We start from the raw sequence: 21,713 nt of genomic DNA, 5'->3' as shown, positions 1-21,713 counted from the left end.
GACTGTTGAATCTCAGATCTGTACCTCTGAAACAAATAATGCAATATATGTTAAGAAAGAAAAAAAGAAGAAGAATGTAGCAGGAGGGGAAGAATGAAGGGGGGGAAATCGGAGGGGGAGAAGAACCATGAGAGACGATGGACTCTGAAAAACAAACTGAGGGTTCTAGAGGGGAGGGGGGGTGGGAGGATGGGTTAGCCTGGTGATGGGTATTGAGGAGGGCACGTTCTGCATGGAGCACTGGGTGTTATGCACAAACAATGAATCATGGAACACTATATCTAAAACTAATGATGTAATGTATGGGGATTAACATAACAATAAAAAAAATTAAAAAAAAAAAATTAACTAGGTTAAAACCAACAGAAAGCCTACAAACTTTTTGGCACAGAAAACAAATATGTACCAATGTCAACTATACCTCTGAGAAAAAGAAATGACTGATGAATAAAATCAAAAGAGAAGTGACTGATAGAAACAACTCCTAACAGTAAATAGTCAGCAATGCACTCTGGCCACAGAGCTGACACATCATGATCACATTATTCTTCTTCATTAAATAATTACTAAAGAACTGTTGTTTGTAAGCCACTACTATTCCAGGTAAATAAAAATTTCAGGAAATGAAAGAGATGGTTACAAAATTCTGTGATCCTGTTGGTGAATTCTATAGTTTCCTGAAACTCAGAACAATCTAGTGTCTTTCTACTTGGGAAGAATAAAACAAGATGAAACCGGAGAGGGAGACAAACCATAAGAGACCTCTTAAGCATAGGAAAGAAACTGAGGCTTGCTGGAGGGGAGGTGGGGGGGCGGATGGGGTAACTGGGTGGTGGGCATGAAGGAGGGCACATGATGAAATGAGCACTGGGTGTTGTATGCAACTGATGAATCACTGAACTCTACCTCTGAAACTAATAATACACTATATTGTTAATTAATTGAACTTAAAATTTAAAAAAAGGAACCCCCCCCCAAAAAAAAAAGAAGCAAGGGGAACAAAGAGGATACTAGTCCTCCAGTTAGGTAAGGCAGGAAAGTGAGAGTGAGTGACTGAGAAAGCAGAGCCAAGTCTTTGTTTGGACGGAATGTAAGAAAGAAACTTAAGAAACAGACCTGCAGCAAAAGAGCATCAAAATTTCAATGAAAGACATGTTTGAGGGCTCTGGACTCAATCTGTTCTTATGTCATGAGCAAATGCACATACACATATAGTCTAAGTATTCTATGACACTAAATATTGAAAGTGTACATTCTACAACAGGCTACAACAACGATTAGTAACAAGTGAAATTTTGGCTTTACCAAGCTCATTAGAAATTACCTGGTGGTAAATCAGGATCTGTGGGAGCAGCCTGCTGAATTGTTCTTCGGGGTTTTACTGATGATTTCGTGTTCTCAGTAGTACTTCGGTTGGTAGAATTAGAACCACAGCTTTCATGGTCATCCTATTTTTATTTTAAAGAAAAGGAAAGTATCAACCACCATTCAAGAATTAGGAAAGGTTTTTTTAGTTGAATATATACAATTTATGTTACTAAATTTGATTAGCTAGACTAATTTCTTAGCTCTAAAAAATCTATATAAATAGCCAAACAATTCTTATAATTTGCACTCTCAAACAGCATTTAAAAATAACAAGTAGTTTAAACCACAAATTCTTCCTTTCTTGAGTTGGTATCTAAATAAACTGCTTGATAACATAAAAAAATTCTTAAATATGACTTTCGCAAAAGAAGACAATTTAACAGAAGTTTTTTTTAAACACTTTCCATCTGAATACAAAATAAATGGAAAGGGGGCAACCCTCTCGGGTCCCCTCCCCCTTCGGGAGCTTTGTACTATCACTTTGCTATCGCTCAATAAACCTTGCTTTGCTGCCCACCACTCTGTCTGATCTATCTTTTCATTCTTCGAAGCAGCTTGACCAAGAACCACAGGGATCGACGGAGAAAAAATCCTATAACATTCATGGAGGCCCGACAGGGATCTGTGCCATCATTAAGGACAACTATCCAATAAAGGTCCTCAAACTCCTAACGGTCATTCAGATGGAGCCTCACATGGAGGTCAAACCAGACATCTACAGGGAACCCCTTGATAGATCGGGATGAGAGGAACCCTGACTGCCACCCCATCCAATGTCCCCCCCCCCCCACCAGCAGGAAGTAGATATGATTTGTCATTGCCCTTCTTCCCTGACAGCAGTTAGGGTTACCTCTTCAGAGGGGGGAATGATGGATAGCTGGAAGGAGGGCAGGACAAGGGGCCCCCCGCCCTGAGAGGAAACCACCCTTAAAAGGATTTTACACCACCCTGGAAGGAGCCCTCCACCCTTTTCCATATGACAGAGACATGTGACAAAAATCTGATTGAATGACAGGTGCAGGGAGGGTTAATCAGACTAAAACAGCCCATAAAAACCCCTGGACTTAGAAACTCAGGTGGCAACCCTCTCAGGTCCCCTCCTTCCTCGGAACTTTGTACTATCACTTTGCTATCACTCAATAAACCTTGCTTTACTGCCCACCAAATAATAATAATAATAATTAATAAATAAATGGAAAGAATCTTAACTTCCCCCCCCATTTTTTGTTTATATGTTAAGGCTCTCAGTATTTGTGTATTAAATTAAGAATCAAAGCTGTCTTCTTAATCACCTTAATGATTAATCTTAATCATCCTTAGACTCCTTTGCATCCTGTTTAATTATGTTTACTGAATTATTATCCACATTAAGCTTTTTTTTTTTTTTTAAGATTTTATTTATTTATTTGACAGAGAGAGACATAGCAAGAGCAGGAACACAAGCAGGGGGAGTGGGAGAGGGAGAAGCAGGCTTCCCGCAGAGCAGGGAGCCCGACGTGGGACTCGATCCCAGGACCCTGGGATCATGACCTGAGCCGAAGGCAGACGCTTAACGACTGAGCCACCCAGGCGCCCTATTATCCACATTAGATATAAGGTTCCATTGGGCTTTGATATGAGTAACAAAAACTTCAACAAAACACATTTTTGAAATGTATTCCCTTATTTACACAATGCAGACAGTACTCTTTTCCTGCCTTGATTCAACAAAAGTTTATATAATGCTTTTAAAAATGTGCTAATTGTTGGATGTACAAAGACAAATCAGATTTCATACCCGTCCTCAAAGATTTCAGAATCTATTGAAAACATATATAACCAGTTCTACACAGTACTTTTTTTTTTCCACAGTACTTTTTGTTAAGTTAGGAACAGAGAGTCAGTCTATTTGGAAGAACTAGAGAGGTCAGGCTCATAAAAGTGAATATAGGAATGTTTTAGGTTAAGATTGGAGGCTAAATGGAGGAAAACCGTAAGCAAAAGGAAAAGAGTATATATGTATGTAACATGTACAAGGAATAATGATTAGCCAAATAAAGCCAAAGTATTCAATGCTTAAGATGAAAGAACCATACCAGAAGCTGAAGGCATGAACCAGTTCAATAAAAATGGGGTAACATTAAGAACTATAAAGATATTCTCAGTCTTCATTCTAGTTGCTATGTTTCAAGATGTGGTATTAGGATGCCAGTAACATATAAAAAAGGAGATTTAGTAGTTCTAGCAGAGAGACAGGAGTGGGAGCAGTAAATGAATAGTTCAAAGAGTGAAAGAGAAATTAAAGTGGAAACAATAAACATAGATTGCTCTTTCAAGAAGAAAGGCAATACAGGGAGGAAATAGATGGGGTAGTAATAAAGTAAAAGTATTTAGCATCTTCTTTTTCCTATTTTCAGGATAAAAGAGCACATTCTGCCTAAAGGAAAGATACATATAAGGAAATATCAAAGGTAAAAATATAGGGGCACCTGGGTAGCTCCGTTGGTTAAGTGTCTGACTCTTGATTTCGGCTCAGGTCATGAGATCGAGCCCCGAGTCAGGCTCCACTCTGGGGGGTGGAGCCTGCTTAAGATTCTCTCTCTCCCTTTCCCTTTGCCCCTCTCCTCTCCCTCCCCGTCTCTTAAGGAAAAAAAAAAAAAGTTTCAATACAAAGGATAACCAATGGTGTACTGTGCCTCATCAATTCATTAATCAATAAAACTATTTTATAACACAAGAATGGTGAGGAATTCAGTTTTTCCATTTTACATATTTGAAGACAAAATTTCAAGATTAAAAAGGAAAATCACTAAATTTACCAATCTAATAGGATACCAGAATAAGAACAATAAGACCTTTAGACAACAAAAATTCTTATTCAATACCATACCAAGAGAATAAAACAATTATATAAGATGAATCCTTTACAAGATAACATGGCTTCAGATGCTGGTGATATATTAGCAGAAGAAAAAAATTTGTTTGAAACTTCAATACAAGCAGAAAGTAAAACATTTGCTATCATAAAGAAAAAAAATTCTCATGAATTTATGTTCATTTTAAGTTAATGCAAAACAAACTTCACAGTGTTTCATTCCACAAAACAACTTCACTATTCAATCTTTATAATGACATCTTCTGTTATTTTGGGGGATGTTATCATCTCTAAATACTAAAAGACTACTACTGTGAATAAAACCTTACTGTAATGACTTTTAGTTCAGCTTACGTCCTTAAAAATGTCTGTAGTCATACACTTCTGCACAACGTTAACACTAAAAGCACACTATTAATTTTTGAAACATATGGTTGTCTCAAAAGCCCAGAAGTAAAACATGTTCATTAAAGAAATGTGAAAAAGTTCCAAGTGAACTGCCAAAACTAGCATAATTATGAAAATATTTAACACTAAAACCATCTGAAATCACATACTGTATATAGATTACAGTGATGTCATAATAAACATTCCAGCCAAAATGCACTAAAACTACTGCAGTCCAATAAATCTGGCATACATGAGATGACAAACATTTTAAAGTAAAAGAAGTTATTTTTATTTTTTAAAAGTTATTAGCAGCAAAAAAAGGTAAAGTACATAGACTAAACATAAGATTTCAAATAGTTAAAAAAAAAAAAAGGTAAATAAAGCTTCCCTACAAACTACACATTTTTATTATTCAAAAGAAAAATCTAAATAATTTGCTTAAACAAAATTTATAAGAAACCTGAAATTTTAGTGTGCTTTAAAAATGGCCATTAATCATGGTACTCAAAGGTACTATAAAACAAACACTACCAAATGTGCAAATGCAAATAATTCTTAATTACGGTTAGGAAATAAGGGTTGCATATATATTTAGAAAGTAATCCCTTTGATAACTTGAACCTGTTTTCATTTCAATTACATTTTAATTGTATCAATTACAAGTCAGCTTCCATTCAAATCCTATCCCAACTACATTAAATAAAAATAAAGCAAAACAAGAATTACAATATTTACCATTAAAACTGGAATTACTTCCATCATTATGAGTTCACCATCTGCTCCTGAACAGTATGCATCACTCTGGACACATTTACTTCATTGAAAGTCTCTAATTTCTAATAAAAGAAACCCTGTTCTCAAAAATACTAGCTAAAATATTTTGAGATAATTTTTAACCCCAAACACATTACAGTTGTATCTTTCTTATTTAGGTTGCAATTTTTCCCAAAATGTCTGGTAAGTATATTTCATGGCAAAAGAATGTTTTCTCTTGGGGACCACATAGCTATTTCTGAAAATACTGCCCTTTGCTCCTCATGAAACAAGCAAGAATGTCATTTCCTTACAAAAGTTCCTCTACAAAAAGAGGGAAAATGTGGTGAACACTATGTAAATAGATCCATTACTTTCATACTGACAGATCATAGGATCAGGTTGCATACTTTTCACCTTAGCCCTCATAAGGGGGAGTCAATTAAAACTTGAAATCCATCAACTCCCAGATTCACAATGATATGAATAAGATTGAGGACATGACTTAAAACAGGTGGCTGAATCATTCCAACTCCTTGTTTAAAAATAGACAAAGAGGTTAAAATCAAAGAAAAGAACTGAAGAAAAAAAACTGAAAGGTAGAATTAAGAAGTGATGTGCTTTACACTCTTCAGCCTTGTGGCATGCAGATAAGCAGAAAAGAACTGAGGCTTACCTGGAAGCTCTGGTCACCAAAAACTACTGAAAGACAGAGTGAGGGCCTTGCAAATGACCTACTACAGAACTCATAGGGACATGCACCTTTATCCTCTTTGGCAAGTACAGTAGCAAGTACACTAGCAATTGTCAAATGCAATAAAGAATCTCTAAGAGTAAACCTGAACTTCAGAGACTCAGCCAAATAAAGTCACCAAAGCTGGGGTATACCTGGAGAACACTAGACAGAGCCAGGGAAAACACATTCACTAACTTTCATGATAAAAATGGGAATCTCTGGCTCACCTCTACCCTGACAGCAATATTAATCAACTTAATTTTAGTCATTAAAAAAAAAAAAAAAATACCTAGCACATTTAAGAAATTACATATGTCCCCAATCTCTTCACACATCAATTTTACCCACAGAAGAGGCTGCTTCCATCTTCTCTCCCATCAAGGGTGAGAATTCTGGGCAAGAAGAGGAAAAGTTGATGCCCCCTTACATTCCTTTGCTTGATCCTCCCAAAAGGAGGAATAGCTAATCTGACAGGCCAAAGCTGAACATTCATTAGGCTACATTTTAATAATGAAAGACATCACTACTAACTATAAACACCTGTGTGGTGGGGCCTGTCTTCTATCTTTGAGATCCATGCTGGATCAAGTAACGGTACCAGAGCCATGTATCCCAGATTAGCCATCTCTCTCCTGACTTCTTTTCACACACACACAGCCACCTGACCCAAGATACTGCCCCAGCCAGAAAACTGTGCTGGTTAACAGCAACACATTTAAGGAAAATCTGTCCTATATTATTGCCTAGGACATCCCCTTCCCTCTTATCACTAGGCATATATCATATTGCCAACCTCTCCTCCTCCTCTCTTTTTAGGCCACTGGATTGAATTGGTTAGACCCACTCATATTTGGAAGGTGAAACAGGCAGAAATTAAGAGAGGAAAGAACAAAAGCATATACAGAGGCATTCTGGCAAAAGACTCATTCTACTATCTAATTTTTCCCAGAATTCACAAAGGGGTACGGGGGATTGGGTGCTTGAGTAAATTAATAAAACTGTACTTCTCTTACATATAACTTCCTTCAACAAGAAAGACCTGATCAATGTGTATTTATGTGTTAGACACCTAGAGAGAAAATAACTAGTGTAAATAGACAGCCCTTATCTAGGTACTTTACTTACCTTCTTGACGAACAATCCTTATATGCATAAAAAGGTTAAGAGCAATGTAGGTTAGTCAGCAATCATATATGTCACAAAGAAACAATAATGACCTTTATTGAATACTTATATACGCCAGGCCAGGCCTCAAGTATTTTAAGGATGAGGAAATTAGAGCTTAAGAGGTCCCAAGGTCATGTACCTCTGAAACAAATAATACATTATATGTTAAAAAAAAAAAAAAAAAAAAAAAAAAAAGGGAAGAAGATAGCAGGAGGAGAAGAATGAAGGGGGGAATCAGAGGGGGAGACGAACCATGAGAGACAATGGACTCTGAAAAACAAACTGAGGGTTCTAGAGGGGAGGGGGCTGGGGGGGATGGGTTAGCCTGGTGATGGGTATTAAAGAGGGCACGTTCTGCATGGAGCACTGGGTGTTATACACAAACAATGAATCATGGAACACTACATCAAAAACTAATGATGTAATGTATAGTGATTAACATAACATAATATTTAAAAAAAAAGAAAAGAACAGGGAAGTAATGATTGGAAACCAGCAGCAGGCATTAAAATAAAAGGTGTTTTCTTGGGCAACAGCCACTTCATGTGGCTTTGCGCCTCCTAGGTCAATAATTTTTAAAAGTCTAAGTTGTATATAAGGATTCCCGTGCTAATAAGAGTTCTGGAAGGGCACTATTAGGCAACTCGATGTAAAATCGTATCTGGATTTGCTTGGCTTTGTATCTATTTTATAGCTATACTCACTATCATTTTTAAAAAAAGGTGTAGGAAAGTTTTTTTCTATATGACTAAAAATTTTTAGATTCTTAAAAAAAAAAAAAAAAAGGTCCCAAGGTCAAAAAGATAGGAAGTGACTGAGCTGGGATAAACACCCAGCTCTGGCTGGCTGAAAAGCCCCTCCTATAAGCCCTTTCCTAAACTTAAAAGAAAGACCAAAAAGCAGGCAGAAAGAGAAAGAAGAAAGGCAGAGAGGGAGGAAAAGACAAACAGAAAATTTTTTTTATTTATGGCACTTCTAATGTGTTACCTACTGCTAATGACATGACACTCATCTCTCTTAATCCTCTTAATAACCCTATGAATTAGATAGTATTCCCCATGCAAAAGTGTCTCCATTTAAAGATGAGGAAACTAAGGCATAAAGAGATTAAATGGTTCAAAATCACACGGGTATTAAATCACATAATCCTAACCACAGTTGCTCTACTTCCTCCCTATGAGAAAAGGCCACCTAACAGCACAGTACTGAGTACAATATATTTGGAGGAGGGATTGATCACAGTGAGCTTTAGTCAGTAAAATGTCACGAAGGACATGAGGTTTGAAAAGACTGTGCCCTACAGGACAAAAAAAGGGGGAGACTGAACCAAGAAAGATAGGAAGGAAAAAATCATATGTCCTATTGAAGAGAATAAGTAGTCCAACTAGGTAAAGTAGAGAACAATGAAACATGAGGCTATAAAAAGCTAGAGTAAATGATCTCTACCATGAATATCTTCCTTACAGGAATTTAAGCTTTATTTTACATATCGGTCAGTCCATGAAATTTAGGTGTAGAAGATTAACAAAATGAAGTACTTCATTCAGGAAGAAGAATCTTCTGGTTATGTGACAGAAAGCTAAAGCAGAGATACAAACAATTTACAGATTATTATAAAAGTTTAGAAATTAGATGATGTGGGAAGTAGCAATGAGAACGTTTTTAAATGCTTGCACCTCAAAGTCAACACGTGTAAAATAAACAAACTCTGCAAATGACTGTTCCTTTTCCCTTACCTCCATTTCAAAAAAAAAAAAAATCCTCTGTCCTTTACATCCTAATTCAGTCAACAAAACTACCATCTTCTCAGTCTAAGAAAGTGAAACGTGAACTTTTAGATCTACTCTAACTTTGCAAAATGATGCTAATGAGCTTTGAAAATTTCAGAGCAGTGTGATGCTTGACCACAAACCATACAGGATGACACTGCTCTCTAAGCTCCAGACTACCCAGGAAATAATGATCTGATTCTTTAAATCTAATTTTATAGTAAATAATAGACTCATTTTTGGATATGTAGCATTTTTGGTGAAAGCACATCAACCAATATGTACGCCTACAAGGGAACTGAACACGTACAAGTCAAGATCAAAACGGCAATCAGAGTTAAAGATTTGGGGCTCATCCAAATAGAGGCAATATTTGAAGCTACTAGATTTCCAATAAAAAGCAAGATAAGGATTAACACTCCTAAAATATGGCAGACTAGATAAGTGGAAAAACTTGGGGCTGGAGGATGCTAACAATAAAGTGAAAGAAAAAAAAAGAAAAAAAAATTTTAGCCGGGTTCAAAGCAGTGACTCAGACTGAAGCAGAGATACAGTTATGCTCAAGGTATAAGAGCTGACTGAGGCAGGTGAGGAATAAAGAGGACTCAAAATGGGCCAAGTACGGCAGGAGACCATTACCAGGCTCAACACTTGAAACCAATAATGAGTAAAAACATCCAACTCTTGAAAAGAGGCCAAAAAGAACTACTGCCAACTGCTGCCTATAACTTAACATGAAGCTGCATGGCAAGGGAATCTGAGGAAACAAACCGCACAAGTAAGAATTGACACAAGTAACTTTGTATCACCCAATAGCAACACCCAGGAGCCCTGAACTGCCAAAATAAGACTTGGCTCCAGAGGAGAAGCCAGAACAAGTTAACTGTAAAACTACTAGACAAGAAGGGATAAGCAAAAGGGCTTGAGAGAAAAGGTGGTACAATAGATAGTGACCCTATTCAAAATAACCTTACAAACCACTATTCTAAAACGCACAAAGCAATCCGATGCCAAGATAGCTAAAGAAATCAATGACATTCACTCACAGTAATATTAATCTTCTAGAACAGACTGAGAAGGTTTTAAAATAAATGTATTAAAATCCTCAGTGATATGAATGAATATCTACACACACACACACACACACAGATGGCCCCTCCTTCAGCATTATGATTATAGAACTATATTAAATTTAAACAAACCAATAGAACAAAAGAGCCTAGAATCAGATCCAGATAGATATGAATACTTGGAATAGGACAGAGGTGGCACTATAAATCAGTGGGAAAGAAAAACTATTCAAATGGTACAAGAACCATTAGCCATATTCCTGCCTCACACTACACATGAAAACACATACACACACACATAGTCTAATAATTTAATTTCTAACCATTCAGTATTAACTTATTTTCTTTCTGTCTCCAAATAAAGAAAATTACTTAATTTAAGGGCTCAAATTATTTGGGTATTACTCAAGCAAGGTATCTGGGTATCTGATAATTTAACACTAAATAATACTTTACCTTTCCAAATCATCTATTTATACATAAAAATATAAATATACACAAAAACTATACTGTCCACACTGAAAATATCAACTCAACATAAATGTCTGTGGGCTCTCTAAATTTTGAGTAATTACAAACATGCAAATTCCTATCATACCAATCTAGAAAAAGCAATATATAGTATTTACACTCTTTTAATGGAATTAAATGTCAATTTTGGGATGGTCACATACTTTAAAACAAGGGTAGGCAGACTTTTTCTATAAAGGTCCAGACAATAAAAATTTAGGTTTGCAATCTATATAGTCTGTTCCAACTACTCAATTCTGCCATTGCCCACTGAAAAATGAAAACAGCCACAGACAATATGTAAACAAATAAGATTGGCTGTGTTTCAAAAAAAACCTTTATTTACCAAAACAGGTGATAGGCCCACAGACCGTAGTTTGATGGTCCCTGCTTTAAAACATTTGTCCTAATAAAAATGTACAGGATAAACATTTATCCAACTTGAAATCGCATTATAACCCAGTGTTTTCATCATGTAAGGCAAAAAATTCAGACCACCTCCACAGCTAGGGAGGAAAAAGCACAGAATTTTTGCTTGGCAAAAGTACTGCCAAGATGACAAGGCATTTCTACTGTTATCCCTTTGGCTAACATCTAACGAAAGAGTAAAGGTTTAAAAAGAGAAAGGAAAGCAAGTGGCAGTAAGAAAATAGGCTTAAGTTTCTAGGAGAAATAGAAACACATACATAGAAATACATAAACATTACTGCAAGGAAATAATATATGTAACTACAGCATATTATCAAAACAGCATATTCTAAACACATGTAAGTGTAAAAGTTATAATGTTGCCAACATGGTAAAATAAGATCTAAAAGTAACCTAGGAAAAAGTATGGGTGAAAAAAACTGGAAACATCAAATCATATGTAATTCTAAAAAGGGGGAAAACTCCCAGAATATCCTAATATTCTAATAAGAAAAAAATGCATTTCAGATAAATTTTCAGTGAAGCACAGAATTTTCCCAATAGTACCATGAGTACATTCTCAATAGTACTACTAAAGCCAAGTGAGAATTTTAAAGGTTTTAAAGGAATGACATAAAAGATTAAAAAGTATTTAATTATATAGTGTAACAACATTAGCAAGTATAAAATTCACAAATTCTTAAATATTCAGATTATAATGACTCCTTTTGCTTTAGCTATGAAAGGGACTTTTACTCCTAAAGAAGTGGTGTAATACTAAGTATGCTGCTTTTAAAAAGGGGGGAGGGGCAATAAGGGAAAAACTCAACAGCCATAATGTTTACCATATTCCTGTTTCAATAAGAAACACTTGTTTATTTTGTTTTGAAACTGCCTAACAACTATTCTATATTTGAGTGTCCATTTATACTCATGCTTTAAACAATGGTCAAGAAAAGATGTAAATACTTTTAACTAGTATAAGAAAACAATGTATTCTTTATTAAAAAGAATAATGTATATATCTAATAAACTTGTTTTCCAAAACCCATACTCTTTAACAGTTTAAAATCTGTCTCATTTGAAAAAGAGGAATAATGATAATTTTTTATCTCATAAAGGTGTATTCAATCTCTTATTGGCTTTTCTCTGACACATGAAAATTTTCTGTTAACATTAACTACTTAATACAGAAAACCCTAAATAACATTTTCCCCTTCTAGGACATTGCTGTTTGCACTGTAGATATTAGAATAATTTTATATATACTCACTGAAATTTCCTATTTTCCCTATAAAACAAATGCAATTCAGAGGCAAATAATGGTGTTAATAAATATGATACTAAAATTGAGAATGAGATCTAATTTGCAAGGATGTCTGCATTTAGACAAGTTGAGGCAAAGAACAAAACCTGCCAGGAGAGTTAAAGAGTGCACTGTTACACAGGTATGAGCCTAGACTTTGGGAAGATCTCAACAACTAACTGAATACTGATCAGAAGCAGCACCTGTGTGTATGCAGATGCACAAAATAACCATCAACACCAAACAAGATTCTCTCAAAATTACTCCATCTTTGGACAATGTGGACAAATTTAATTCTCCACCAAAAAGATATCAAATCTGAATATTACAGTATTTATAATCATCTCAAATTAGGACAAAAATTAACTTACTCATAATACTAATAGATCATTACAGAAGTTTGAAAGAGTAGTTCTATTAGAGTAGTAAGGGAAGAAGCCAGATTACAGTGGGTTAAAGAGTAAGTGGTTGTTGAGTAAATTGAGACAGGAAAAGACTCCATTGAGTCTAGACATTAAAAAGCCTGAAAATAGTAAAATAGAATGGAGGTGGTATTTAGGATACTCTGCACAATGGTATGCACGAGATACCAGTTGATAAGTGGGGAAGAGAAAGAGTCTTCAACGTCAGAACATTATTTATAAAGGAACTTTTTTAAAGTAAACAGATAGAATATTATTTTACAGTATGACTTAAGTATTATGGGTACAAACAATGCAAGCTTTATATTCATTGTTCATAAACATCAAAAACATCCTATAAGATACTGTTATTTAACAAATGAGGAAATTAAAGTTCATAAGGATAAACAGCTTATCAAAAGTGAAAATTTTTGACAAATATTAGAGTTTGTTAAAGTCTTGAAATTTTTAGTTCAAAAAAGGAAGGAATTACTTTAAGCTGTTTCTATTGCTCTCACTAAAATCCTTTCATCTTCTAAGAGTTAGCCGTTTTTCTCTCATTCTAATTCTTGCTGTTCTCTTTTGAATAGAAAATAGATAGAGCTGCTATTAGAAAAATCCTAGGCATAAGCAGATAAGCAGGAGTTAACCCAAAGGTTAAATCTAGAAATCAGAATTGTTAAGCAAAGAAAGCAGCAAAGACTTCTCAAACAAAAGCTGAAAGAATCTGCAGCAAGATGAAATGGACTACAAAAAATACTCAAGGAAGTTCTTCAAGCTTAATAAAATGCTGCTAGATGAAAACTTTGATCTATATAAAAAAAATTAAGAGGGCGCCTGGGTGGCTCAGATGGTTAAGCGTCTGCCTTCGGCTCAGGTCATGATCTCAGGGTCCTGGGATCGAGTCCCGCATCGGGCTCCCTGCTCCTTGGGAGCCTGCTTCTCCCTCTGCTTCTCTCTCTCTGTCTCTAATGAATAAATAAATAAAATCTTTAAAAAAAAAAAAAAAAAAAAAAATTAAGAATGCCAGAAGTAACTATGTGGATAAATACAACAAACACTTTTTCCTATTTTTTAATTTCTTAAAACACAGACTGTTCAAAGGAATTATAACATATTGCAGATTTATAATATATATAGAAGAGTTATAACAACTTTAGCACAAATGATGGCAAGGGATAAAGAGAAAAATACTGTTGTAAGCATACTAAAGTAAAGAATAATATTTACATTACCACTGAAGTGGTATATTATTTGAAAGTAGATGATGTAAGCTAAACATACATATTGTTAATCCTAGAGCAACCACTAAAAAATGGAGATAGCAAATAAACCAATAACAAAGATAAAATGGAATGCTCAAATATACTCAGCTAATCCAAAAGTGGCAGAAAAAAAAAAGGAACAAGAATTAGATGGGACAAATAGAAAACAAAAAGACATTCGACTTAAGATCAACCTTACTAAAAGCCACACAAAATATAAATAATCTAAAACACCCCAATTAATAAACAGAAACTGTCAGACTCGTAAAACCCAACTCTTATCTGTCTATAGAAAACCCAGTTCAGATATAGACTCAGTAGTTTCTAAGTACTAGATATCCCAAGTTTCAAAAAAAAAATCATGACAAAATGAAGTTCAAGGAAAAAGGAAATTAGCAGTATCTAATCATCAGAAGGAAAATCAGAGAACCATTACATTTTATGAATTGAAAGGGAACCTATGGACTAGCTTGTGAACCAAACAGAAGTAAAAAACTAGGAGCTGCAGTCTGTGTTCTTCATTATTATTAATGCCAGACAACACATTGAGACGGCTTAAGGCTAAAAGGGAAAAGAGAACATGCAACCACCACCAAGCTGCAAAGTATCAAATCAGCATTGTTTCCTGTTTGCAGCATTGAAACATATAAATTATAGTGTCCACAACACTGAACACTGTAATTAAGGTTGTACTGGCACTTCTATTACAACCCCGTATTTTCATTCATTCATAACATTCTTAGAAAGTCCTTCATAAAAATAAAAGACTTCATTACTTGTTTGAATCCAAATGTGACTTTTCTTCTTCCTAAGAAGAGCTATGAGAGAATGAAAATACCATTTTCAGCTCAAAAGAATAAAAGGGAAAAACTTTCCAAGGATAAAACAAATACAAGAGGACCCCTCAAAAACATCCAACATGGCAAACAAGAATTAAAATTTCCTCAGTAAGTTTAATTTATTTAACCAAAAATCCAGTTTATGCCAAGTTTAGTTTTCATATGGCATCTATTTTAAGCTTATACATGCCATAATAAAAGATTCTAGGATGTATTTTTTTTTTTTTAGCAAGAACAATGCAGTTTATTAAAGTAAAAGTAGGGGCACCTGGGTGGCTCAGCTGGTTAAGTGTCAGTTCTGTTTTGGATTAGGTCAAGATCCCAGGGTCATGAGATCGAGTCCCTGCTCCATGCTCAGTGCAGAGTCTGCTTGAGATTCTCTCTCTCTCTCTCTCCCTCTGCCCTGTCCTCCACCCACTCCACTCACACACACACTCTCTCTCAAATAAATAAAATCTTTAAAAAAAAAAAGTCAAACTATACATAAACTAAAATAATTTTGTATATCTTGAGAGATTTTTATTACTGTCAATTCAAACAATAATAAAGCAAGTGAAGTTAAATACACTAATCTCTTTTGACCTTTTCATATGTAATACAAAGTTCCATGTTGCCACAGAGAAGAATACACAACTATCATATACAATTCTTAATCATCTATATGCAAAGGAAGAAAATAGCAGTGTTGAAATGCAATGGAAAACTAAAAGAATCTGTACTTAATTTTTGACTATTTGTGGGGCACCTGGGGCTCAGTTGGTAAAGCACCTGCCTTCAGCTCAGGTCGTGATCCCAGGGTCCTGGGACTGAGCCCCACGTTGGGCTCCCTGCTCAGCAAGGGGGCCTGCTTCTCCCTCTCCCCCTGCTTGTGCACACTCTCTCGCTCTCTCTAATAAATGAATAAAATCTTTCAAAAATATTTGTATTTAATTTTTGTAGATTTGCCTCTATTAACAGATTTTCTTATACTAATATTTAAATTAATCAAAGCTCTCTAGAGTATTGGAAAGGGGCAAAACATAAATTTTGTGAAATTCATCCATCAAATAGATTATATAAATAGTGAAGAACAGAATTTTTTCAATGGATTTTTATAAGGACAAAAGACATTTTAAGATACAGCTTACACTAAACTTGAAGTAAGTATATTCTAATTTGCCAATATATTAATGGGAATTGAAGTATCTGGACTTTATTGATAAGGCAATGAAAATTAACTCAGATAAATCATTCTCATCTATTATCCATGTCCATAAATGAACTGCTTATTATGTTTTATACATTATATTTCTTTAGGTTCTACAGTAATTAATACAGTGTCAGTGTGATGAATTACAAATGATTTAGAGAACCTGAAATATGAGAGAAGAGAAAGTGATTCAGGAAGCCAGGCTAAAAAGATTGAGAAGAACTACAGAAGCAACAGGAAGGCAGCCATTAATAAATTTTAAGCACAAGAGTTAACCAATCAGGTCTACAGTTTAGGAATATCATTCCTGGAGGCAGTGTGAAAAATGGTTTGGAGAGAAGTACCAATGATGACTGAAAGACCCATATTCAAGAGATAGTATAGCAGTGAATCCAGTAATGGATGAATAATTGAATAAAAGCAGTGTGGAAAGTTAAGGATGACTTCAGGGTTTCTGGATTGAAGGTAAATAATGGAATTGTACACTGAAATAGGAAATGTAAAAGGAGGAAAGGATTTAGGATTTAATATTAATTCAATTCGGAACATTCTATGGGTCACATAAGCGAAGATCCATTTTGCTCTTGATGTTAGAGATCAGAAAATGAGACTGGACTCTAAGAATTTTATGAATTAACAACATATAATAACTAAATCCACAGAAAATAAAATTATCCAAGGACAGGATTAAAATATTGAAAGCCTAGAAACTCAATCTAAATTTTGGAATGGATGGCAGAAAAGAAGTCACAAGAGAAGCCAGATTGGTGCCAAGAGATAGGGAAACAATCAGAGGAGCCACAGAAACTGAAGTTTTCAGAAAAAGATCAAAATTATCAACTATCACAGTTGAGTGAAGATTAAAAAGTAAATGAAAAATGTCCACTGGCTTTTGCAACAGTGATGTTACTACTGACCTTTGCTGAAGTGTTTACAATGGCATCATGGATGCATATTCAGTAAAGAATATTAACTTGTAATTTAAAAAAAGGGTGGAAAGGCATACAGATTGAAAGTGAATAAAACTCTCTCTACTTGTAGAAATCTACCAAAAACAAAAACGACTTCTAGAGTAAATAACTGAAGCAAAGTCACAGGACATAAGATCAACATATAAAAATCAACTGCATAATGTAAAGATAAATAACTAACTGGAAACCAAAATCAAGAACACAGAACACTCCAAAGAAAATATTTAGGTATAAATCTAACCAAACACATACAGGATATATATGCTGAAAAAACAAAATGCTAATGAAAGAAATCAAAGAAAAATCTAAATAACTCGTGAAACATACTGTGTTCATCAATTAGAAGACAACATAGAAAAGATGACAATTCCTTCCAAATTCATCTATACATTTAAGGCAATTCCTGCCAAATCCCAACAAGGTTTTCCTAGACATCGACAAGCTCATTCTAAAATTTATTTGGAAAGAGAAAGGTTCGATTTCAAATAGCCAGAAGAATGTTGACAAGAATCAAGTGAGAGGATACACAATTCCCAGTGCCAAGGCTTACTATATTAACTACAGTACTCAAGTCAGTGTGGTACTAATCAATGCAAAAGAATAGAGAACCCAGAAATAAACCCATGTAAATATGCCAAATTGTTTTTTGATAAAAGTAGAAAAGCAATTCAATGGAATAGGGGCAACCTTTCCAACAACCAGTGCTGGAAAAGTGGTCATCCGTAGGCAAAAAGCTTCAAACTCAACTTCACACCTTATATTAAAATTAACTCAAACTGCATTACAGAATTAAATCTACAACTACAAAACTCTTAGAAAAAAATGTACAAGAAAATCTTTGCTATCTTGGGCTAGGCAAAGAGTGATTAGATTTGATATCAAAAGTACATATGCATAAAAGGAAAAACTGATAAATTGGACCTAATCAAATTTGAAAACTTTTGTTCTCCAAAAGGCCCTGTTATGAGGATTAGAGGAAAAATTACAAACTGCAGAAAGTATTTGCAAACCGTACACCTGACACAGAACTTGTTTCTAGAATATACAAAAGAACTCTGAAAACTCAACATTGAGAAAACATTCAAATTCGAAAGTGAATAAAAAACATGAATACGCATTTCACTAATACATGTGGCAAATAAGCATATGAGAAGTGTTCAACATAATTATCCTAAGGAAAATGCACACGATGAGATATCACCGCATACTTATCAGAATAGCTAAATACAAAGTAGGTGAGTTAATAACCAATGCTAGTGAGGACACAGAGAAACTGGATCACTCCTATACTACTCATGGGAATGTACAGTAGGCATAGTCATTCTGGAAATCAATTTAGCAGTTTCTTTTAATAAAAATGCACTTCCCATAGAATGCAACAATAGTGACCTTGGGCATATATCCCAGAGAAATGAAAACTTATATAAGCATAGAAATTGGTACACAAATGTTCAGAGCAGCTTTATTTGTAATATCAAAAATGGGAAGCTACCAAAAAGTTGTTCAATGGATAAACAGTGACACAACCTGTAGTACATCGGTGACGTGTGGCAGAATACTACTCGCTGATTCACACAACAAACCACTGTTAAACACAGTAACTTGGATGAACCTCAAGGGATTTATACTAAGTAAGAAAAGCTAACCTCAAAAAATTATATACTGTATGATTCCATTTGTTATGTGTTATCCTTGAAATAAAATTACAGAGAATGAGAAGAGATTAATGGTTGCCAGGGTCAGAGGGCAAGGAAGCTGATGGTATAGTTATAAAGGAGGAGCACAAGGAGGCTTTGCAGTGCGGTACAGTTTTGTATCTTGATTGTGGTGGTAGTTTCACAAAGCTACAAGTGTGATAAAACACACAGAGCTCCATACACTCATATACACACATGTACATATATAGTGAATCCGAATAAACTGGATTAATTGTGCCAATGTAAATTTCTTTTGATAGTGTATTATAGTTATGCAAGATGTTAACATTAGGGGAGGCTGGGTTAAGGGATGTAAGAGAGCTCTCTTTTTCTTTGCAACTTCTTGCGTTTATCTTGAAATACTTACAGATTCGCTTTTTAATTTTTTTTTTTAATGGAAGGAAGACGGGTCCCTGGCTGGCTCAGTCGGTAGAGTGTGTGACTGTTGACTTAGGGGTTGTGGATTCAAGCTCCATGCTAAGTGTAGAGATTACTTAAAATATATATATAAAATAGAATGGAAGGAAGAAAAGAATATAAACAGCTCTGTCTCTTTCAAGTACACAAGGAGCATTCTCCATGGTAGATTATCTGTCAGGCCATAATATAGTTAAATAAATTTCAGAAGTTCAAAATCCTATAAGGTATCTACTACTACTACAATGGAACAAAACTATAAATAACAGAAGGGAAATTATAAACTATGTAAACATCTAATGGGTGGAAAAAGAAATCACTAGGAAAATTACAGAATAAGATGAATGAAAATAAAACCTATCAAAACAAATGGATGCAGCTAAACCAATACCTAGAAAACTTATAGCTGTAAAAACATGCATTATAAAAGAAGAATGATCTCAATCAACAACCCAAATTTACACACTATGGAACTATAAAAAAAGTAAACCCAAAACCAGGAATGAATAAAGATTAGAGCAGAGATAAAGAATAGCAAGTCCTAGCCTCAGCAATCAGACAACAAAAAGAAATAAAAGGCATCCAAATCAGCAAGGAAGAAGACGAACTTTCACTATTCACAGACAACATGATACTCTATGTAGAAAATGTGAAAGACCACCAAAATATTGCTAGAACTGACACACAAATTCAGGAACGTCGCAAGATATAAAAATCAACACACAGAAATCCGTTGCATTTCTACGCACCAATAATGAAACAGCAGAAAGAAATCAAGGAATCCATACCATTTACAACTGCACCCAAAAAAAAAAAAAGATACCTAGAAATAAACCTAAACAAAGAGGTAAATGATCCGTACTCTGAAAACTATAGAACACAAATGGGAAAACATTCCATGCTCATGAATTGGAAAAACAAATATTGTTAAAATGTCTATATGACCCAAAGCAATCTACACATTTAATGCAATCCCTATCAAAATATCAACAGCATTTTTCACGAGCCAGGACAAACAATCCTAAAATTTGTAGACAACCACAAAGGACCCCGAAGAGCCAAAGCAATCTTGAAAAAGAAAAGCAAAGCTGGTGGCATCACAATTCCAGACTTCAAGCTCTATTACAAAGCTGTAGTCATCAAGACAGTATGGTACTGCCACAAAAATAGACACAAAGATCAATGGAACAGAATTAAAAACCCAGAAATGAACTCACAACTGTTATGTTCAACTGATCTTTGACAAAGCAGTTAAGAATACCCAATGGAAAAAAGACAGTCTATTCAATTAAATGGTGTTGGGAAAACTGGACAGCAACATGCAGAAGAATGAAACTAGACCACTCTCTTACGCCATACACAAAAATAAATTCAAAATGGATGAAAGACCTAAATGTAAGACAAAAATCCATCAAAATCCTAGAGGAGAACACAGGCAGCAACCTCTTTGACCTTGGCCATGGCAACTTCTTACTAGACACCTCTCTGGAGGCAAGGGGAAAAAGCAAAAATGAACTATTGGACTTCATCAAGATAAAAAGCTTCTGCACAGCAAAGGAAATAATCAACAAAACTGAAAGGCAGCCTACAGAATGGGAGAAGATACCTGCAAATGACCTATCTGAAAAAGGGTAAGTATCCAAAATCTATAAAGAACTTATCAAACTCAACACCAAAAAAACCCCAAAAAATCCAGTAAAGAAATGGGCAGAAGACATGAACAGACATTTCTCCAAAGAAGACAAACAAATGGCCAACAGACAATGAAAAGATGTTCAACATCACTTGGCATCAGGGAAATACAAATCAAAACCACAATGAGATACCTCACATGTGTCAGATTGGTTAAAATTAACAACACAGGAAACAATAGATGTTGACGACGATGAGGAAAAAGGAGAATCCTCTTACATTGTTGGTAGGAATGCAAACTGGTGCAGCCACTCTGGAAAACAGCATGGAGGTTCCTCAAGAAGTTAAAAATAAAACTACTCTATGAGCCAGCAATTGCACTACTAGGTATTTAGCAGAGATGTCTGCAGACAGCTAAAAAAGGGCAGTGGCTTTCAGTATCAGCCACAATGTGGATGCCTTCAGCCTCTGCAACTAAGGACCTCAAGGGCCCTCCGGACAGCCATAGACTGACTACCCCAAAGCTTTTGCAGTTGAGGACTCCCTATTATTCATTGGCAGACTCCAGCTGCCTACTCCATACGACCTGAGCAAGCTTTTGCCACTGACCAACTGCTGTCAGAACCAGAGACCCCTGGGAGAAGACTGCTGCACTGCCCCCTGACAGAGCAGCTATTGCGCTGCCCCAAGACCAGGGCTGCAATGGCACCCCTCAACCCAAGAACACCTCAGATGCCAGAGCCATAGCTGCTCCATGTATGTCTATACATCCAACCCTGGCTCCATACATACCGCCACTCAAGACCCTGGTACCACAGCTGCTCCAAGTGTACCTAGGTCTCAGGTATTGGAGCCAGCACCCATTGCAGGCTAGTCAGCACCCAGGACCCCAAAACCAGCACCTTTCCTCACGAACCTGTGCTCAAGACCTCAGCTCCATAATACTCACTGCATGCCCACATCTCGAATTT

General features: G+C 35.4%; 1 protein-coding gene across 7 annotated transcripts in view; it reads right to left on the bottom strand.

The window, feature by feature from the left end:
• VPS13B (vacuolar protein sorting 13 homolog B) overlaps positions 1-21,713 on the bottom strand; it is a 749,374-nt gene that overhangs the window by 691,456 nt on the left and 36,205 nt on the right. For all 7 annotated transcript variants that reach the window (XM_032421506.1, XM_032421505.1, XM_032421503.1 and 4 more), the window contains exon 4: positions 1,325-1,448. In XM_032421506.1, the coding sequence (XP_032277397.1) occupies positions 1,325-1,448 (124 nt within the window). The remainder of the gene's footprint in view (positions 1-1,324; positions 1,449-21,713) is intronic.

Source organism: Phoca vitulina, unplaced genomic scaffold (genome assembly GCF_004348235.1).
Source record: "Phoca vitulina isolate PV1807 unplaced genomic scaffold, GSC_HSeal_1.0 scaffold25, whole genome shotgun sequence".
NCBI lineage: Eukaryota > Metazoa > Chordata > Mammalia > Carnivora > Phocidae > Phoca > Phoca vitulina.
Note: the sequence above shows the minus strand (reverse complement) of the source record. Positions and strands in the feature narration are given on the sequence as shown.